At 40.7% G+C, this 21,352-nt stretch overlaps 1 protein-coding gene across 10 annotated transcripts in view; it reads right to left on the bottom strand.

The window, feature by feature from the left end:
* TLCD4 (TLC domain containing 4) overlaps nt 1-21,277 on the bottom strand; it is a 44,768-nt gene extending 23,491 nt beyond the window's left edge. Inside the window, exons 1-6 of one of the 10 annotated variants that reach the window (XM_087731144.1) lie at nt 21,147-21,250; nt 14,192-14,434; nt 13,303-13,485; nt 12,719-12,835; nt 11,396-11,610; nt 782-947 (exon numbers count right to left, since the gene is read on the bottom strand). In XM_087731144.1, coding sequence (XP_087587270.1) covers nt 782-936 — 155 coding nt within the window. In that variant the 5' untranslated portion in view covers nt 937-947; nt 11,396-11,610; nt 12,719-12,835; ... (1 more) ...; nt 14,192-14,434; nt 21,147-21,250. Of the gene's footprint in view, nt 1-781; nt 948-4,981; nt 5,115-5,797; nt 6,026-6,207; nt 6,435-11,395; nt 11,611-11,821; nt 12,676-12,718; nt 12,836-13,302; nt 13,486-14,191; nt 14,787-21,146 lie in introns of those variants that run through there. The other 9 variants (XM_087731143.1, XM_087731145.1, XM_087731146.1 and 6 more) reach the window with 9 other exon arrangements.
* Nucleotides 21,278-21,352: the final 75 nt, after the last annotated feature.

The raw sequence follows: 21,352 nt of genomic DNA, 5'->3' as shown, positions 1-21,352 counted from the left end.
GGAGAGATTCACAGGATTGAACAAGTTTCTAACAGCGCTCTCTCTGGGAAGACAAGTGTAATGCAGGTGGATCCATCCCAGTGATGGAACTGCAGAAACACAAAGGGAGCGAGGCAGGTTTTTAGATTGAGTTTCCACAACTCCTTCCTGTGTCTGTCATAGCTTCCCTCTCCTCTCTTCTTGCAGTCTCCTTCCCCACCAACACACAGATGTACCTGTCTAACCCTGCCTCACTCCAATGCTACACCAAAGATTCACGGAATTTCTTGGAAAACCATAACTTATATAGAACAGGTTGTAGTGTAGTAGCACCAGGAGAACAGAGAGCAATTTGCTTTGCACCCAAAAGCACAACCAGAGATACATTAGCATTTAGATCACGGAATAAGTTGCAATAGCTTTGATTTTCATGTATGTTTGGCAGAAGGGAATTTTGTACCTCTTCTCTTTACTAGAAGTGTCACAGAGAAGCCATTTAAAATTAATCCACTTCAGCTTATTACCTCTCACCAGTCACTGTTTTCTTTTTTTTCTGACTTTCACTTGGGCATCACTGTCTAACAAAGCCTTTAATGTACAAGTGTTTGTAATGCTGCGTGTTCAAGAAGGGGCCTCAGCATTTTACATTTAGAATTTGTCACGTGCCTAGAGCCATCCCTCTAACCTTTACAGACCTTTAACTAATAATGCTTTCTGCAGTTTTATATATACACACACAGGTGGTTCAGATGTTGACGATTTCAGGTAGGTCATTAGCTGTAGCTTGTTTTGAACACTCTACCTTGAATTCCATTCGATCTTCCTTTTTTGGCTGAGATTGTTAAAACCAGGTGTTATTCGTGTTGACACCCAAGAACTTAAAACATGGAACAGGAGCTGAAATATGGTAAAACTTGTAACAGCAATGCCAATGGTCAGGTTGCTGAAGGAAGCCATTGTTCTTCAGCCTGTGAAGAGAAGCAGAATATAATTTCAGTCCATTTTCCATTTAATTATTTCAAGCAGCCACAGAAAGTGTTTTTGACAGCTAACTTGTCAACAGAAATATTATTCACTAAAAGTTTCATCCCGTTCAACATTTCTGCTTGAGCCTTAATAGTATAAAAATATCCCCAAACTTTTATATGTAGAAGTTGCATTTTTGTTTTGTTTTTTTTTAGCATTTGCATACTATACATTTTTGTTGCCTGAAGTTGCATGTATTTTATCTACACAGAAAGGGCAGGGAGGACCACTGACCAGTGTAACCACCAGCTCAGAAGCCTCCACTCCTGTCCCAAGAAGCTCCAAAGTTAAAACTCATCTCATCCTTACCAGATTGACTGCTGCCGGTGGGATTTTAAAAAGCAACAATGAAATCAGATAAGCGTAGTAGAGAGATTTTCAGGTCAGCCTCAGGAAGCAACAGCCTCACTGCAGCATTATGTTTGTGTACTTTACAGAGACAGTAGTTCTCAATTTGCACTTTGTTCACAGTTGAGGGCTTCTCTTTGTGATAGCACGTAGGCTATCGTATTTGAACTTTTTTCTTCTTCACATGAAAGTCTAAACTTTGCACAATTTCAGAGCACACCGAAAAGCTTCCTATGATCAGAGCTAATGCACTTTTCAGATGCCAGATGTTTAGCTATTTCATGAGGTCTAAATAAATAGCCTAACAATTCCAAACATAAATGTCAGTCTCTAAACGCTTCAGTCATTTCTCCTGAGTCACCAGTATTTTGCAAGACAGAATGATACTACCCCAGAAGCCACACACTTCTGACATACACCTCCGGTTTGATGGTGTCGTGAAGCGTTTTCTATTCCAAGACTGGCAAAGGTTATAAACTCATAAAAAGTCAATTTGTATTAAGTTGACCAGAAAAGGGAAAAAAAGTCAAATGGCTTCATTTAAAATATTTAAATAATTATTTTAATAGCCATTTAAATATGTGCTGTCACTTATTTTAGTTTTACTGAAGAAAATATCTAAAAATAAAATGAAGACTTAGAGGCTAGCATAATTTTATGTTACTACAACAATCTAATGGTCAGCAAAACCTCATACAATTATATAATACCCTTATGTCCACTTTCAGTTCATATGCATTATAGAATGAGGGAACGTGCCTTAGATTTTTGAAATTGATCTTCATTGCAGATGGAAAGAAAGTTGAACTTCAGGGGAAAAACAATAGAAAGAAAAGTCCGCCAGTTAACATAATAACCTTTAAAAAAAATTAAGTACAATGTTCTCACTTGGTGGTGTAGTTGGTGAGTATATTGAAACACACTTTGCATTTAAATTTAGAACTTTAAGAGAAGTTGTATTACATATAGATCAGGAAAAAAAAAAATACTTTTGTCTTCAAAGATTTAGAAGCAGAAGGTTCAATGATCTCGAAATTTTTTGCCTTCCTCCTCTTTCTTTTCTTTTTTCCCCCCCAGAACTGAAGAGTAAAAAAATAAAGTGAATTATCTGAAAACTTTCTCTGGCTAGTACCCACAGAAAAAGCTACAGCTATATAAGCAAAATGCAGGACAAATAAGAGCAGGTTTGTTGAGTGAAACCTGCATCCATATCATATGGATTTCAAGTGTTCACTTCAGACCGGCTTTAATCCTGTCCTAGGGACTCTGCAGTTGTTAGATCGTATTTGATGTGCTCTTCAGGCCTATCTTCCTGCTCAGTTTAACCCAAAAGGAATCCAGCCTGCATGCTCTGGGACAGCTACGCAACACAAACCAAAGGCCAGTAAATGGGGGTGATCAGAAGATTCAGTTCATAAGTGCATTTTTACTCCAAACTAGAATTTTAATGTCCAGGCACTGCAGTGCATTACAACAAACTCTGGTTCGTTCCAGTTGTTTATCTGATGACCTGTTCTACTTCAGCAGCATACTAGTCTTGCATACTTCTTAATGTTAATCTATTAAAACTTCCACTTTCAAATACTATCCTGAATATTCAGTATTCTCTCAAGTACTTTTTACACTGTTCTCCACATACTGCTCCATTGCCTCCACCAACCAAGAAGATACAAAATACAAATCAAATTTTATGCACTTTTTACACAGTTTAAAGTACTAGAGACAATGGGTGTTAAGCTTGATTTTCTAAAACTTCTGTTTGAAGGAATAAAACAATTGATTCCATTTTATGCCTTCCAGTTTAAACCCACTGATAAGCACTGTACAATGTCCATTCCAGATTATACTCCCAGGCCCAAAATTTCATTATTACATCATCTCATTCGTAGAAAGCAAGTCCTCTCTTGTACCAAGTAAGGAAAATAAATCAGTTGGTTTAATTCCTGAAGTGAAGGAAGCCAAAATGCATGTTGAAGACAATTCTGTTCAGAAAAATAGCAAAACCACTGAACATCAATCATACCTACCTTCATCCTTTTGACTAAAATATAGCAATTTTCATGATGCTACCCATTCTATTCATCTGCAATGACTATACTAGTACCTCTGAGTTTCAAAGACACTGACATAATCTCTTGGACAAAAGAAATTCATGGTTTGTTTTGTTTCCTTAGCACCAGAAGATTTTATTATATAAGTAATGCTTCAGTGCGTGACAAGTATTTATTTTAGTACAGGAGATTATGGAATTAAACAAAAACCTCCCAACCATCCCTTGCAAGAAATGCATTAAAAGAGCTAACCTTTCTTCTAAGGAGCCTGTACAGCGAATTCGTTTTAAGAAAAAGTACTTGTGTGGAAAGTGGATGATCTGACTTTCAGAAATATTATGTACCCATGTCTCTCAGAAGTTTTAGCAGCAAGTACAGAACCATGATGCCCGTGAAGGAAAAAGGAATGATGGTAGCAGAGAAGAAACTAGTCACCCAGCCTCTGTGGTTGATCTCACAGATACTCATCAGAGTTTTGCAAGACCGTTTTCAGAAGGTGATTTCATATATGCTTATCAAGATGCTGTTTAACTACATTAACTGCCAAGTCCAGGAATAATTTCATGTTTTACTTAAGCAAATTAAGAGTGCTGTATTTTAATTCAATTCAAGGACCAGGTGTAAACACAGTGTTTCACATGAAATGGAAGAACAGTTCAGCTATAAACGTTTTCTCATATCTCCAAGTTGTTTTCAACTATATCCTGTTTAACATGAAAATTAACTGTTGTTTACCGGATTTTCTTTTTTTCTGAAAAATCATTCATGTTGTTGAAACAAAGCTTATCACTTAAACATTCATGTTGTTGAAACAAAGCTTATCACTTAAACATAATAAGCTTCTGATTACATTTCTTTGCCCTGAGGACAATGGCCAAAGTTACTAAGTCACAGGCGGCTTCAACTACACTGTGGTTTTCTGCCCCAGTATCTTCTTATAGATGTCAAGCAAAGTCTGATCAAGATACAGAACTTCATGGATTATATACGAGCAGACACTTTATCACCCAAACTGCATAGTCATTGATTACCATTCAGTCAGCTGATAGGGTTTTTGAGCTAGTGGAAGGCTGCATGGGGAGGGAGGTTTAGCATTAACTACTTTGTAAATTCAGGAGAAACAGTACTACATCCAGGTTGGTTCTTCACCCATTAGTTTTTTAGCAGTGGTCTTTTCCTGGCTTACCCAAAATTACTGACTTAACCATTCAGATAGACAGTAATTACAAATGATCAGAACTTCACTCTTGCAGCTTTTCAATGCAGTTTTTAGATAAATAAGTATCAGAAAACACTTGAAACTAACAATTTTCAGCAAGGTCTTGCTTACACATGTCTAGTGCAGTATCAGATTGCTCTATTGACCCCAGTAATTTTGAAAAAGCTAGTAACACAGCTTTTCAATTATACTCAGTAAGAGCTGCAAATACGCTCTTTTCATCTACTATTAACATGCTATGTTTTTCCTGCAGTTGTTTCTACTTGAAATTTAGAAGAAAAAAACCAACAATATTAAGACTCAACATTCATTCGCACCCAATATGAAACCATTATGATAGAAACAAGTCAGCACTTACTGAAAGAGGACAAAGGAGCAGAAGATTTACCAAGCGTTGTAGCACCAATGGCATTTAGCACTTATGTTCTCCTCATTTCACTGTTTCCTCATCCATTTTTCACATCATAAAAATAAGAAATGCAACCGCGTAGCTGCAACACATAGCAAGGAGATGCAGAGGAAGGTGTAAGGCCCGCAGCCCTTACTTTCTTCAAGGCTGGATTTCAAGATGAGTTGGATCAATTTCCAAACAGGATTACACCCTAAAGCTGCTAGTGATACCAGGACCATTCAGCCCTGTGCTCTCCTGATCTGTTTAAACCTGAAAGCCAAATCCAGTCGTTGTAAAACTCGCCACGCTGATTTGCAAAGAGCAACGTGGAACTACTGACTGTTTGCACATTTTATAATAAGCCTAGTAATAAAACATCTGCAGTGCTTGAGTTTCGCTGTGCTGTTGGTTCTGAATGGTACTTTTTATGGCTCCAATTATATTAGGTGTACTGCGTTTGATGCCTTACTTAGCTCAGTGAGCAGCATTAAGGAGACACAACAAAATTCAAGCTACTCACAGCTTAAGCCATTCCCTTTTCTACGTAAGGCTATTCGCACCCCAAACTCCACTTCGCTTTCTGCTCTTGCAACACGAAAGCAACTAGCAGACTAGGCAGGCTTTCTGTGGAGACAAGGTAAACAGGGCGAGCTGTGCGCTTCTGTATCATTTACCTACAACACCGATTTCCTCAAACCTTGCAAGAAGTTTGCAGTCGGAAAGCAACAGGGAGGGGAAACCCCCCCAAAGCTCGGAGGAGGCACCGCGCCGCAGGGGCATTACCTTCCCCGTCAGCCGAGGCGCCCGCCGTTCCCACCGTGCCCGCCCGCGGCGGTAGCCCCGGACGGCTGGCAGGCAGCAGGCTGGCAGGCAGCAGGCTGGCAGGCGGGCAAGGCAGGCAGGCAGCCGCCGCACACACCCGCCGCGGCGGCGGGAGCAGGGGGACAGCCGCTCTACTTCGCGCTGTCAGAGCGGCGAGCGCCGCCGGCTGCGGCCCGCAGCCCCCGGGAGCGGCCCGTCCCTGAGGGAGGAAGGGAGGGAGGGAGGGAGGGAGGGAGAGAGAGAGAGGGAGGGAGGGAGAGAGGGAGGGAGAGAGGGAGGGAGGGAGGGGCCGCCCTGCCAGCCCCGGCCCCTCAGCGCCCCGCCGGACCCGCGGCCCCCTCCCTCCCTCCCTCCCTCCCCGCCCGCCGCACCTGGGAGCGGGGCTACCGGGCCCGCGTCGCCGCCGCCTCCGCCATGCCTCCCCGCGGCGGCGGGGACGGGACAGCCCTTCCCAGGCGCAGGATGCTCCGCCGGTGGCGGCGGGATCGGGTTACGGCAGGCGTAGCCTTAAAGGGGCCGAGCCGCCGCCGCCACCTGCCGCCGGGCTCGGCTCGGCTCGGCTCGGCTGGGCGCTTCTGAGGGGAAGGCGGCTTCGCTGGCCCCGCCCGCCCCGCGCCGGCGGCCGCCGCCCCCCGCTCCGCAGCAGCTTCCCCTGCCCCTCGCCGCAGCCGTGGCCTTCGCTGAACTCAACAAACAACCCGGGACCCTCCTTAAACTCGCCGTCAGCCCGGCTCCAAACGCAAGGAAGCGACCTCCCGGCACCGGCGGCCGGCCGACGTCCCGCCGGCCACCCCGGTACCGCGGCTGCCATGGCGAGCCCCGGAGCCCGCTCGCCGCCTCTGCGAGCTGCCGGAGTCGGTGCATGTGTACCGCGAGGGACCCACAGGTCCCCAGATCCTGCTAAATGCACGTGGCCGTCAACGGCGGCTTTTGTGTCCGGGGAGGAAAAATTCCCGTTAGGCGTAGCATCTCACCTTCCAACAGCATTTTAGTCACCGTGCCTTTCATTTTTATAGCCCCCTTGTCTAAAATACATCACGGGAAAAATGCTGATGTTACTGTTCATGCCCTATTAATGCGTTCCGTGATAGCGCTGTACGGCATAGGATCATAGGCAACGCAGCCGCCGTACGGAGAACAGGTATTGCTGATACTTGCTATTTTTTAAATGAAATGCTGTGATTTTTGTCAAATTATTTTTCATTTCACATTTTTGAACTGTTGTATAGTATGTAAAAATAAAAAAGAAGCAAAATGACGTTGACAAAATTAAATATTATGATGATGAACGGACTTAGTTTTTTACCAACTAGAAAGCGTAACGGTCAGGACTCTGTTCCTCTCGGCATGCTTCTACTGTCATACGCATCCTAAACCACCTCCACTTTCCATTCCCATTAAGGATTCCTGATCTTTCAGATCAATAATTTAAAAATTCTCCTCCCTCAAACAACATAACGTTGAAGGTATTCATATATATCTCGCACCAGATTAAGCTGCGGCTGAGAAAGAAATCATCTACCCCAACCGTGTACGCTAATCTCTCTTGCAAGATGTCTCCCACGGCAGCCATGCTATGGCTTAAGCCTGAACACGAACTGATGTTGGCTTCCCTTAACATGCCGAGCTGCGAAATGCAGAAACTCGGGCACTGACTAATGAGGCATTGAGCCATCCCTGCTGTAGAAATGGTAACCTGTAGGAGGTGGGCAGGGCACACCGCCAGCACCTCTGTTTCAAGCCATCTCGGCTTAATCTGTTGCTGAAGATAAATCAACTGCCGGGTAAGCGTTAGCACAAACATCAGAACTACTCTAGCTTGACTTCCTATGGACTTGTGTCTTATGGCTGACCAGCTCTGAAACTGAATTTTGTTAATAAAATTCCACAAGCCATTCTCAGTGGAGTGAAGGAGGAGATCCCGTTCCTGCTTCCAATATTCTTCCATTCCAGAAACAAACAGATGGACAAATAAAGACAGCAATATCATATCAAGACAATTTCTTAGTGAAATTGGCATAAGAACCTCATCTTTTCCTCTCATGTTCTATCATTTTATTCCTCTTATAAAAGAGGATGTCAACCTATTTTCTATTATGTCTACAGTTTTTAGTGAAACAGAACAGCTGCCAAAACCTAAGAACTACATGGTGGGATCACAAACCACTTTCAAGATTACATAAACTAGAAAAGTTCTAAGATATTTTTTTTCTTCAATAATTCACCTTCCAACGAATGGTCCTCACTTTTTGCTTAATCCAATAGCACTGACTTTGAAGTTTATTTATACATACTCCTTGCCCTCTTCAGTTGTAACAACTATGACAACAGTCTTCCATATGGACAAGCAGTGGACTTCTGGGGTGGCAGAGGATCTGCAGCAGCAGTGAAGGCAGGAATGGTTGGCCTCAGGCCTGCAGGCGCAGGCAAGGACTCCTTCCACTCATGGTTAAGAACCAAAGGCTCTGAACAACAAGGTCTGGCAGATTTAGCTGTCTTGTTTTAGGATGTTATTTCTCCCAACTGCCTGACGTCATGATCATTCTACTAGCACACAACAATGAAAGTAAGTAGTTTTTTAATATGCCAGCCTGTGACCTGGAGTCCCTACCATAAGAGCGTGGTAATACCTAGCGGCAGGGTAAAGCAGACAGTTGAGAGTGATAATGTCTTAAACTGAACAGATAATCCTGCCAGAGACCACCTATCAGAGCTCTAAGCCTCAAAATAACCCATCACCATTATGCACTTAGAGGTTAGGAAGCAGCTGGGAGAAGACAAACCAGACTCTCCCCAAACCTCTGTATCAGGCCTGCATAGCACACAGCCTACCAAACAATTCCTTTGGCTCCGTGTGCTGTGGGGGTGAAAGAAACTAGTTTGACCTGCCTCACTGCTCTCACCTTGGCCCATGATCAGCACGCTGTCAAGCACACAGCAGATCATAACCAGAGGCAATGCCATCTTTCAACAGCCCAACACCACGTGCTGGGTCGAGCACTGCTGACTGTAAAGCTGAGAGTGGTGATGCACTGAGGATTCCTGGCTGGCAACTGCTCTCCATGTGAGCATACAGCAGGATGTCTCTCAGCTTTTTGATAAAGAGAATTTGCAGATGAAAGAGAACTGGCTATGGGGGTATGAAGGTGTTGCAGTAGAAGGGAGGCCTATAGACATGGTTAGATATGGTTACCATAAGTCCAGGTTGCCTTAGACTGGTCGTCTGTCCTCTTTTTCCAACCAGAAATGTTCGCCAGGAAGAGAAGTGCCAGTATATCTGGGATTGTTGGTGTCTAATAATCTCATCAGGTTGGATGTTACTGCATATGTGCAGCAGCCTCACCTTGGATGTCCTACATCCGCTAATCCCAAAGAGATCCTCAGAGCAAACACACTAGGCCTGTATTGCATGTGCAAGGAAATTCCAACAAAATCAAGAGAGTACTCTACCGCTCCTACAAAGTGTTGCGTGAACTTACCGCACAATTACTTTGAGCATTTCCAGGAAGTCCTAAAAGTATGAGGCTTACTGTACTTGCATGATGCAACTTGTACACCTATTTCTGCATCAGAAATACAGTAGCCAAAGGGTGGAATAAACAGTCACCAGAGTAGTATTACAGTCAACTGGTTGCTATACAGTCACCACAGTTTGGCTTTCACAACTAATACCCCTGTTCCTCACTCCCTTGTGATGTGCAGCCTCCATCTTCCAGCAGCTGCAAACCAAAGTTGCCACCGCTAAACGGTAAGTGTCAAGAAGTTCCCCAGTAACAAACGCTACTTCTGAAGCCAGGCTTCAGCAGGGAAGGGAAGTACAGGCAATGGGCTTGCTAGGGTGAAGAGTACAACAGAGATTTAGGAACACAGGGTAAAAAGCAAAATTATATTCTGTGTCAATAGAGGGCACATACGCTGAAAGATCATAGGGAGGACATGGAGGTATCACAGCAGCATGCGCAGATAACGGCATAATTCTGTTGGCTTCCGCTGAATCATCGTATTTACACTATGTAATAGAAAAATTGGGCTCTGCCTTTCACCTATGCTTCAATTACAATTAAACTTCTTGGTTATATTGACGATTTTCAGCTTCATGCCAATTAGGCCCAGGAATTCCATAAATGAGGAACAAATTCTGCTGAAATGGAGGGGGTCTGCTAAGCCAGGGTGGTAAAGAGAAGGTAGCCTAACATAAGTAAGTTGAAGTCTGCAGTAATCCATCCCCAGCCAAGTTGTACACACCTGTTCCATACCCTTCTCCTGCTGGAATTGACTTTCAGGGTGGCACTTCAGCTATGGTTAAAATTTGTTGTCAGATGACGGCTTGTAACTCCCACTAAAATCTGTGAGAGGGATGTGACCATGAATAAAAAACTAGACAGTACCCTTTCCTAAGTACGCCTGTAATTTCAGCACCATGCTTTCTCAGAGCTGACCCTACCTCTGCCAAGAATGAAGCCTTTATCCTGGTTGCTGTACTGAAAAGCGAGGCATATGTGAGAAAGGAAAACACTTTGAGAGCATTTGAAAATTATTTCAGTTGTGGTTTTGAACTTACACAGGACGTAACTAACCTTTCTGTCTGAATTTACCAACTGTAATAAGAGTAGAGTCTTAATGAATGTTTAAAGGCTGATCAGTTTATGAAAGAAATTATATAACATGGTGTTGTAGCAGCAGTGGATTGAACTCAGTGACCTAAAAGATGCTTAAATTTATTTCCATCTTACAAGTTCCTAGTTCTACCTGTCAGCAGCAGGAGATATTCCCAGAAAATCAATTATACATGTAAGCAAAAATATCACGGAGATGAAAGAACATATGAAAGAGCAAGCACAATTCTCCTTTCAGAACACTGTGAATCAAGAGTAACTCCACTGAAGCCAATGAGTTACACTGGTGTGAGTGAGAAAAGAACCAGCTCCATTGTCTGAAAATTGCTCAGGCCACCCATGGAGTCCAATCACAGTAACTGTACGCAGCAAATATTGCAGCGTTTAATTCAGAAAGTCCAAGACTGAAAAGAGGAGACTGAAAAGAAAGGATCTGAATTTGGTTTTAGCCAAAAAAGCTGAAAAATAGCAGGAAAATGGTGAATGGAAAAGGAAAAAAAGATTCCCTTTATAAAAAATCCTCCCTCCCCCCAAAAAATTTGCAGAGAAAAACCAGACTGAATCTGCGTGCTCTGGGTTTTTTTTTTTAAACACCCTGCATGTGCCCAGTTAACAGTTGCTGAGCTGCATGCTTCCCTGAAGGAAAAGCGTTATCTTCATTTTCCAAACAGCAGACACGTTTTGTGTGTTGATGCATATTGTGTTATACCTACTCAGATTGAGTGCTACAAAATGCAAGTCTTACCTTTCCAGCATAGGTCAGTGTAACGTAACCTGTCGCATTTTTAGGTAGCGGTGTACTAAACAATACCTTCATTTTCCCCTGCTTTAGTTTACTTCCTCTAAACACACCCTCCCTTTTTCATCTTAGATTGGTTAGCTTAGCTTTCCTAGCTCCTGTCACCTCCCCATTTGAAATAGCATTTCTGCCAGTAGTACTTACTCTCAGTAAGGGAACAAAGGCTTGTTTCTGGAAAGCTGTCTGGTCACTAACCTCTTCCTGTATCTCAGCCTCCCCTCTTCAGTTTTCTTCCAGTTTTTCTGTCTTCATTTCTCTCTCATCACACGCTCTTTCATCTCGTTACACCTCACCTCCAGCATTACCCTCTCTATTGGTATTATTGTCCTGATTATAACCATGCAAAAGCTATTGAGGACCTGTAAAACAGCACATTGTGAGTTTATTATGCTGCATTACAAACTGCTACACTGATGCACCATGTCAGCATTATGACAAAACATCAAACGGCATTAAGATAGATGTGCTGAATATGATCCACAGAACTCACAGGAACGCTATCGCTTTTTTTTCTTTTCCAGGCTGTTCTGCCTCCTCTTCCCCCCCCCCCCCCCCCCATTTTCTTATCACCTTTTCCTTTCCTGTCATTTTTATTTTCTTCCTCCCCTGGCTTCCTTCATTGTCCACCTCACGTTCCTCCATGCATTTTCTGTCCTCCGATGTGCCCGCACAAAGGACCATAAGAGAGGCAGTACTGCAGCTTTGTTAAATGTGTCCTTGGCTCTTCAGTAAACAAAGGTGCACCTGGGTGCATCTTTGGGATCAGCAAATTGAGGGTCTAGAAAGCATTCCATTCCCGAAGGCTTAAACCAGAGAGCTCCGAGATTAACGCGACTTCTCGGTTCCCTAATCTCCGAGCTGGAGCACACCAGAAACAGCAGGAGGAAGCTTGAAATAATACCAGATTCTTTTCTTCACATGCACATATTTCCTTTTGCCTTGTGCGAGTCAAGGCTCTTAGCAACAAGAGCACTGTAGAATGGGGTAGTGACTAGAATTTGATGATGTCAGAACAGCAGAAAATGAAAAAAGATGTACTTTGTAATGGCATACAATTGAAAAGCATGAAATTGGTGCCAAGCAGTGCTAAAACCAAACAAGTTATTTCCCAACAATTCAACATGCAAAGGGTCAGAAAGCAATGCTTTTTAAAATATTCAGACTGTTAATTAAAATCAGCATAATTCAAGTGGAGAATAAAACAGTGCTTGTTGATACTAGGTATTTTGTTTTACATGATAGCATCAGATTTTCAGCAGCAGCACATCAGGTAAAAAGACCGAGCGCATGCTTGGGATAGTATCACTCATCTGTATGCTAAAGATAGCTTCTAAGCCTCGCTTAGATCAGTCTAAACTTTGGCACATGCCATAGCAGCTGCACAGCACTTAGCTATGCCTCTTTCAGCACGCACCACAGTGCAGAAAGAATGGTTTATTAAGATATTTTAATGGCAGATATAGTCACCTGAAAAAGTTAAGTACTTTCTTCAGACAATATAGCTTCCTTTGAGAGTCTGTCAATTTTTAAGATTTTGCAAAAATTTGTCTGTCATTTTTAGTGATTTTTCCATCCTCTGTTGATCTGTGAAAGCAAGGAAGGAAAATGATTTAGTGGCACAAGGAAACAAAGAAACCTGGTCCACACTCACATTATATATATCTAAATGCTGTTGAAATCCATCAAAAAAACTCTGAATGAGAAAACAAAGAATTGTTTTTCACATAGTACTCAAACAGAGTACTCAGTAATACTTGTAATAATTATCTATTTTTCAGAGAACGACCTGATTTTTAAATTGATATCTCTTAAATATCATGGCTTTTTAATTTCAGATTTTGGGGTAGATATTAAAGTGGTATAATACATTGTTTCAAAAGGAAAGATACTTTATGTCCTAATTTTGTCAGTTTAGGAGCCCCAGAACATACTACTCATTTTTATTTTATTGCTAATAATGTCTTTTAGCAAAGACCCTGCTTCTAGCACTACTACTTGTTAACATTGTAGTTATTTGCAAATTTTGTATTGGCACTATTCTAGCTTCTTACCTAGAGTTTAATTCTTAGTTTCCATTGATATCAGCAGGCCTAGTGATTTCCCCCCTCTCTAAAGCCTTGATCTGTATGTTATTTCATACAGGCAGATTTCTGTGCCTCTGTGCAATTCTAGTCATAGGAAGGAGATCATGCTCTGTACTGTAACTTCCAAACCTAAGATCTAAGACAGCAGTCCTGGTAAAAAAGACAAAGAAGCAGTACATTGAAATACATCAGTGCTAAAACACAGAACTAAAGCTTGCCTTTCAGATCAAGTGAGGAAATTTTTTAGGTTTCCACTTCCAATAATGCTATTCAACACCATATACATTTTTGCTGATGAGCAACACTCACTCTGATTGATGTACTCAGGTATCTACAAATATTAAGGAAAAAAAAAGAATATAAAACCCAAGGATAATTAAAAATAAAGAAAAATACAAAAGTAATCCTAACTGTATAGGTGATATATATGAAAAAATGCTAAGGTGGAAGAGTTTCACCATAAAAATGTATTATGCAAACATTATAAACAACTTTGAAAAGTCTCTTTGTGAATTGCGCCAAATATATTGTGTAATTGAATAAATTGCAGGAAAATTGCATTGTAATATACACTAATTACATCATCTTGGTTTGTTGGAGTTTTTTCCAGTGTTCCACATTTACTTTTATTTTGCTGTGCACATACACATTTTGCTGTAATAATTCTACCGGGACTGCTTAAGAGCCAACATTTCAGCACCTGTTCGTTTGATTTGCTGAATGATGGATATTACATATCTGGAGTTCCTCTGGTGATGTCCTCTTTTTCTATGTGGAAATTATGCCCCAGTGGGAACAGAAATCTCCCCAATGAAAGTGGGAACTTTCAGATTCAAGATATCTTGGGCAACAGTACCTGCATATATGCAGACTAAGACGTTCTAGTCCAACGCCATGTTCTGCAGTGCACAAGTCAGATGTGTTCTGGACATACCATACTCCACGCATATGCACCGAGTGTTAGACTGGACATCTCTGACTCACTGGATGTGCCAGACATAACATGCAGCAAGTCCACATTGTTCAGAATTCAGCACATTTGATGCTCGTGTATACAGGCCATCTGGGCACTGAACAAACTCTTATATGTCAAGTTATCCTAGGGAAAAATACGTGAAGCCAGGTGCTGGAGCAGGTAGTGCTCTGCACCTTCTGTAATTAATCTTTCTTTAAAAAAAAATACATATTTCAATAAATCTCCTTAAAACAGGGACAGTCTTTTCATCTGACTTCTGCACAGTGCCTGTCCCAAAGAATTCCTGCATGTTGTAATAATAAAAAAAATAATCTGGATGAGAACACAGTACTTCATTCCCCCCATCACCGCGGTGGAAGTTACAGGAATCGAGGCTTCTCATGACCTGATGCTTAACTACAAAGATGCACTACAAAGGGAGAAGGTAACAAGTCCAGAGCAGTAACTCTTCAGTTTCACTTTGAACAAACCTTTTTTTTTCCTTTGTGTGTACAGTACTCTTTAAAGCTGATTGCAGTTTACCTTACAAACAGTTTCTCAATTAGATTTTTTAAAAAATAATAGTAATAATTGAGGCTTATACAAGCTCTTCACTTGACTATCTACTTAAGAATTGCTTGTATTTACAATTGTACCAGTCCTCAAACACAAAGGTAAAATCAATAAGACAACATAGTTTGTCTTCAAAGTATTCTAAAAAGAATATGAAATCACTTGTAAGATCCCTATTTGGAAATTATTTCTATTATTTATTTGTCTTTGGTCAGTGTTAGTAAATCAGAAGCTGCCATGAAAACTCATGACTGTTTCTGCACACATAACTTTTTTTTCTTTTCAGTAATATATTAATCATCAGTGAGCAAAATAATTAATACCATAACTTTAAGCAATTGTCTCGTCACTGTTTAATTCACAACAACAGGAATCGACCAACTCTCTTGACACCTTAACAATGCATTAAATTCACAATAACTAATGCAAATGGCATATAATTTCCTAACATTCATTTAATCTGTAATATAGGCAAGGACATTCTCTTCTTGTACTGTCAAGCATAGAGAGGACAGTGTTACACATCAGCTGCGGCTGATGAAAAAAAAATGTGAGGAGTATCTGTTTTTAAATGTTACGATATTACATAATTAAAGACTTAAAATGCAGTGCAGAAGGCGAGTTACATTGGCTATAGCTGGACTTTTAACTGTGACAGCTTTTTGTTAACATAGTTTGCTGTGCTTGACATCTTACATACTTTTAACTAAACAGATAGAAGCAATAGAAGGAATTTCAGATTTCAAAATTTTAATATTTTGTCTTGCAAGAATTATACACAAACATACAGAAATTAAAATGCTGAGATAATTTGGCCAGCCCTTGCAAACTCTACAAAGAATTCAATTTATCTCCATTGAGAGCTAGTGGAGTCATTACATTCAATTGACTTTAATAGGATTTGGACAAATCCCCAAACCTACAGCCATACCTGGCACTATCCCCAAAACAATAGTCAATAAATGATGTATTTTTAAATATACCTGCATAAAGAAAAGACACAAGGAAAACGAGAGGGAAAGAAAATGAAAGACAGTGTAGAGCAAAACCAGAACACATCATCTCATCTCTTTTAACATGGCCAGTTCTTTGCAGCTCCAGTATGTCATTAATTGAATGCTAGACCTTTAGAAACCTAAACGGCTCAGGAAAGCGTCCTCACTTTCAGCTCAGGAACTTGTCTTTCCAGTGGAGGGTATCAGTTCTGATGCATTTTGTATGCTCATAAGGAGGGGATGGAGAGAGGCCTTTTCCTTAAGCCTAAGAATGCTGAGGGCCGAGTACTGAAATCTAGAAGATGACCTGCGATGGCAGCAGCAACCCCCCAGCTACCTGATTTTCAGTCTGAGAGGAAGAGGTATGCACTGATACAAGGCGATAGATGAAACAAGGCTACATCCCTGCACAAGCAATGGCCAGTTTTCTGACAGCAGGAATCCAGGAAAGGCTCAACAAATGTGCATTTCTCTTCCTCCTCCTTACAGATCCATGGAAAGCTCAGGAAAATCCCAGTCAAAAAGCAGCAGTGAAGATGTAGAGAACCTTACATCCTAACCCCCAAGTACCCTGCAAACTTCATTTTACATTATAAACAGATTTGAAGACACATTTCCAGGAAGGTAATATCAGACTCCAAATCTATTTTTAGGAGTATTTTAAAAAAAGGCCTTATTTTTACAGGATGAGTGGCCAGAGGCACCCAGACTTCCAGGACACTCAGTACTTTCAAGATGTGAAACAGTAGTGTCTTTCTCTTGGCTTTGTGAATAGATAGAAGAACATTAGCTTACATTATGTTACAGGGGCTGCTCCCTAAACGTGCCATCTACTACAAATGTTCTTGCTTCATAAAATCACCTCAGAACACGCCCAAACGGTTACCAAACCTTGTGTCATCAAAGCTACGCGCACTGGCTCTCTGGCCGTCCTGTCAGATGTAGTAGGTTAAAGAAACATCTGCTAGCAATGTGGCTCATGCCTGTTAGAGAAAAACATTCTCCCTACAAATTGCTACTTTGATTCTAAATTTGTACATGGTATTTAGACCCAGACACATTTCTAAAAACAACCTCCTCCCTCCTCCTCCCCCATTTCCAAAGACTATATACAGAGAACTTATCGTTGTCAGAAAGAAGGAAATCTTTAAATCGTGGGAGGGAAGGACACCTTATTTACTGAGTTGGTGTGAACTCACAACTACTTTGTTGTCTGTCACTGATGGCAGAGCTAGACACCACAGCACACCACTGGAAATTAAAGTGTAGAGAATGGCAAGCGTGAATGGGAGAAATAATTCAATTTTAATAGAGAATAAATCTCATTATTTGAGGGATTTGGATCCAGCTTTTTAGCTATTTAGGACAAGCAGTGTTTAAGTATTTGCAAATGCTGTATCTTTGTATCTAAACAAATGAGAGTCATCTTAAATATATATGCGAAGCGCAGTTATACCAGGAAGAACAGCACTAACTGTAATGTTAACATAAATATTACAGATGTTATTGATTACAGATACAAATCAGGACTTCTAAGATTACATTCCTATAATTGTAATGACTCACAAGAAAGTAAAACTGCACTTAGCCCAAAGTAATTGAAAGTAACTGCTGCTAAAAGGGACAAATTTTGCCACAGGCTGGCTCTGATAACATCCTAGTTCTGCCATCAAGTGAGATCAGCCAGTAGCTTATATATTTATCAGCTGCCTGCTTCATCTTGTCCCCAGTTGATCCCCAATGGTCTAGTCCACTGAGTTAATTAAAAATCCCTTTCCTTCCCAACTGCAGAACTTTTTACAACACTTATGGTGTTGTTACTGTTCTAGAGTCTTCCAGATGCAGCTTGCATTTCTAGTATTAAAGAAGAATCACTAGAAACCCAGTAAGAATTCTTCAGGTTTTCTCTAACCAAAGAACGTACTATCATCGCTCGTTATGTTTCTAAAAACACTGGAAGCACATAAAATGAAGTATTTGTTTTCTGCAGAAAATCAAGTTTACTTATATAGCATATCTTGTTTTTCAAATTGCTTCTCTTATGAAATTACCATGCAGAAACTAAGAAGAATATTTAGATACATTTAATACATGACTGAGCTTTAACATGATAAATGGTCCCACATTACAATATTTCCAGTAGCAAAGCCTGACTAAGAGGTTCCTGCCCTTTTCCTCACCCAGCTCCTCCAAAAATTTTGCTAGTTTAGCCCTCAGTTACGCTGCTGCAACTGTTTGTGGAGCTGCATTCTAAGCCAAAACAAGGCAAAATGACCTCATTTAAGAAAACAACAGTACAATCCTCTTGTTCATAGGTCTACTTTTAGAATTCATAATCAGAAGAAAAAAAATTTATTCAAAATGCCAGTTAAGAAGTCATGAATATAAGGTGTATTGCAGCTGCATGGAAAGACTGTCTAACAGTTAAAGTTATTTCACTTAAAAGTGAATGACCGTCAGATAGCCAAAGCTGCCTACATTTCATTTCAGGGAAAAAAAATACTTTTGTTTATATTCCAATTGCAGCCTTTCCTATTGGAGACAAAAGAAACTGAAACAAAGAGAATGAGCTTTACTCAATTCAATTTAGTACTCACCAGCGTAACTTTCAAAGGAGACATGCATCAGATGTACTAGTAAGCTTTCGCAGAGAATATTCACATATAAGAAGGACAGCAGCAGCTTTTTCTTCAGAATATTGTCTCACAAGTGGTAAATGGCAAAAATACTATACTATTTTATAAAAAACTATTTTTTCCTATTCAAGAGTTCCAGACTTTTCTTTTCGACAACAGTGATCAATTATTTAGAATGAACATGGTTTATTTCTCCTTCAGTAAACAAGTTCAAAGCTAAATTCCTGCATCAGTAGCAGAGGTACCAGAGCCAGCCCTTGTAATTACTGCACTTGCATCACTGTCAAATGACTTTTCAGGGCAAGTGCACTGCTTCCTCCCAAACAAACAGGTTACACGTTCACTTGCAGTATTATTAATTTTATAAACCGGAGAACAGTATCCAGCACTAGCCATTGCCTTCCCTGCAGAAGTCCTATACGTCGCCTGCTTCACATTATTTAGCTAACATGACCATGATGTGCTAAACTTTGGGAGAGTTACTGCTTTTTCATATTAACTTTTACATGCATGTCTGATGCTGAGACGAAGTATTCTCAAGGCACTTGACAGATGGGAAACGATCACCAAGCACGCAACTCAGTTGAATGAGTAGAGAGCAACGTGTTTGCTCCATGACTCTTACGGTTCTTGGACTGAAGTCTCCCTGGTCCAGATCATTGTCTGTATCGAGTGAGCAGGGAGTTGCCATGATGAAAAAACACAAATACACCTATGTCCTACTGAGAAAAGACATAATTAGCAGTGTTATACTGCAATTGGGATCTTCATGGGCTCTACTCAGTTTTCACAAAGGAAAAAAAAAAATCTGCAAAACTTTATGGCAACTAGGTTGCAGATTGTTGCTTCAGTCTTTAAATAGTTACTTTAACCAGACTCACGAAACTCTGACTCCTCCCTCAAGCCTTGCAATCTGCTGTGGATACTACTTGAAAGCTATATTCCTTATTCAAGCAGAATTCGCAATGAGTAAGGAGACTTCCAGCACTTGTTGTAGGAGTTTACGAGGCAAACTCACTTGAAAGTCAGGATCTTTGCTTTGCGTCCAAGGAACTGTCAGATCCTCAGTTTTGAAGTCCGGAGAACAGGTATTTCCCTGTATGCATCACTCTTATTTTTCCTCTTGTTTTTAAATGACCTGCCTAGCAAAAAAACACCTTTCCAACTTTACTGGGCTTAGGTCAATTTCTCATGAATTTCAGCAAATAGCCTTACAGAAAGATTTTATATAAGAAGGGGAAGTATGTACATACAGAAGAATTAACATGAAAAGGAGAAAATAAGTTAAGTTTTTTATATCACTCTCTGCTGCTGAGATTCCAGGATTGTTTCTCTGAATAAAATGCCTAATAAAAAGCAGTTCTTTAACACTTCTCATGGTAGGAAAAATAAAAGCAAAGGAAAGATATAAAAAAACCTTAAACAAAAGAATTGCTAGCTACACCCCTTGTGGCAACCTGGGATACATTCTACATCAATGACATTATTTTCACTGAAGAAGAGGGGAAAGATCACCACAGACAAAATTCGTATTTAAATTGACTATAGAAGTTACTGTCTTGTTTTAACAGAGTAGTTTATTTTCTGAAAAAGGACTGTGGTGCTTTCTTCCTCTTTTTTCTGTAATTTAGAGACTTGCATCTCTATTGTCCCTAATTATTAGTTTTATGTAGCTAATTAAGTAGAACGCAAAATGAATTTTTGAAATTCATGCATCATCAACAGAACTATTAATTAAAACCTTATTGTTTCCAAATGTCAACAATGATTAAGCAGTGAGATATTTTTTGTGAGGTTACTCATTTGGGTGGAAAACCTTACCATGGTAACACTCTTTTTAATAGTCTCTCCTTAAAACAACTGCAAAATTGTATGTTGCACTGATGTAAGGAAAAACAAAACATAATCTGTAGAACTGTGAGACACGAATCAGAAAGATTCACTTTATTTCGGATCCTAAGATGGTAGCTAGAAAGTATATCTTTTACTTGTAAATTATGCAGTAACCACTGGAATCCATGACTGGCACAAGTTTTTGTTAAAAATGAGAAAGAAACATTCAGCTTCCGAGGCTGGTAGGGATACAAAAAGTCCAACTTGTTCAGAATGAACAAGAGGGAAAAAAACAGCCAGAGAAACCATGGGAGACAGATGCAGAATTGCAATGTGTTTGATCTATTGTGTTTGTGCACTTGAGGTACAAGTGCACAGCCATCATGTTTCATACGCTTGACAAGTCACCCCATAAAGCAATGGTGTCAAACCACTCCAAAAAGTTCTAGAGTTCATTGATCCCGATTCGCAGGCCAAGAGGAGGGCCTTGCTCCTTGGCAGATAATTTAAGGACAATGATGAATAAACTTTGCTGTTTCCTAATCATAAAATGTAATATCTTACTCTTTCTAGCAAATGCACATCTCATCTGAGATTAGCCCAATGGCTGAATCATCACAATCTCCGCAAAAAAGACTGGATGCTGACAGAGATGAAAAGAGTGCTGATCTGTTGCTCCACACTTCTACTGAAATAAAAAACTAAAGCATCTGAATGAATAATAACAAGAATCGCGAGAGGCAGTGAAATATTAGTATTACTCATTTTGCGCGTTATCGTAGGCTATGTAAAATTATAGTTCCATATATGCATACATACCTGGATACAGACTATGCCCGCGCATGCTTGCAAAGTCCTGCAGGGGTCTGTACGTGTCAGCGGAGCCACACGCCTGCTTCTTCAGTACGCATTTATCAATTTACAGATCAATGGAAGCAGGTAGAGCTCCTTTCGGCTGACCGCAACCCCCGCAGAAAAGGCGGGCTCGGGGGGCGGAGGGCCGGCTCGGCGCGCAGCGCTGTGAA

Source organism: Nipponia nippon, unplaced genomic scaffold (genome assembly GCF_047370975.1).
Source record: "Nipponia nippon isolate SJK-2023a ecotype South Korea unplaced genomic scaffold, ASM4737097v1 scaffold_5, whole genome shotgun sequence".
Classification (NCBI taxonomy): domain Eukaryota; kingdom Metazoa; phylum Chordata; class Aves; order Pelecaniformes; family Threskiornithidae; genus Nipponia; species Nipponia nippon.
Note: the sequence above shows the minus strand (reverse complement) of the source record. Positions and strands in the feature narration are given on the sequence as shown.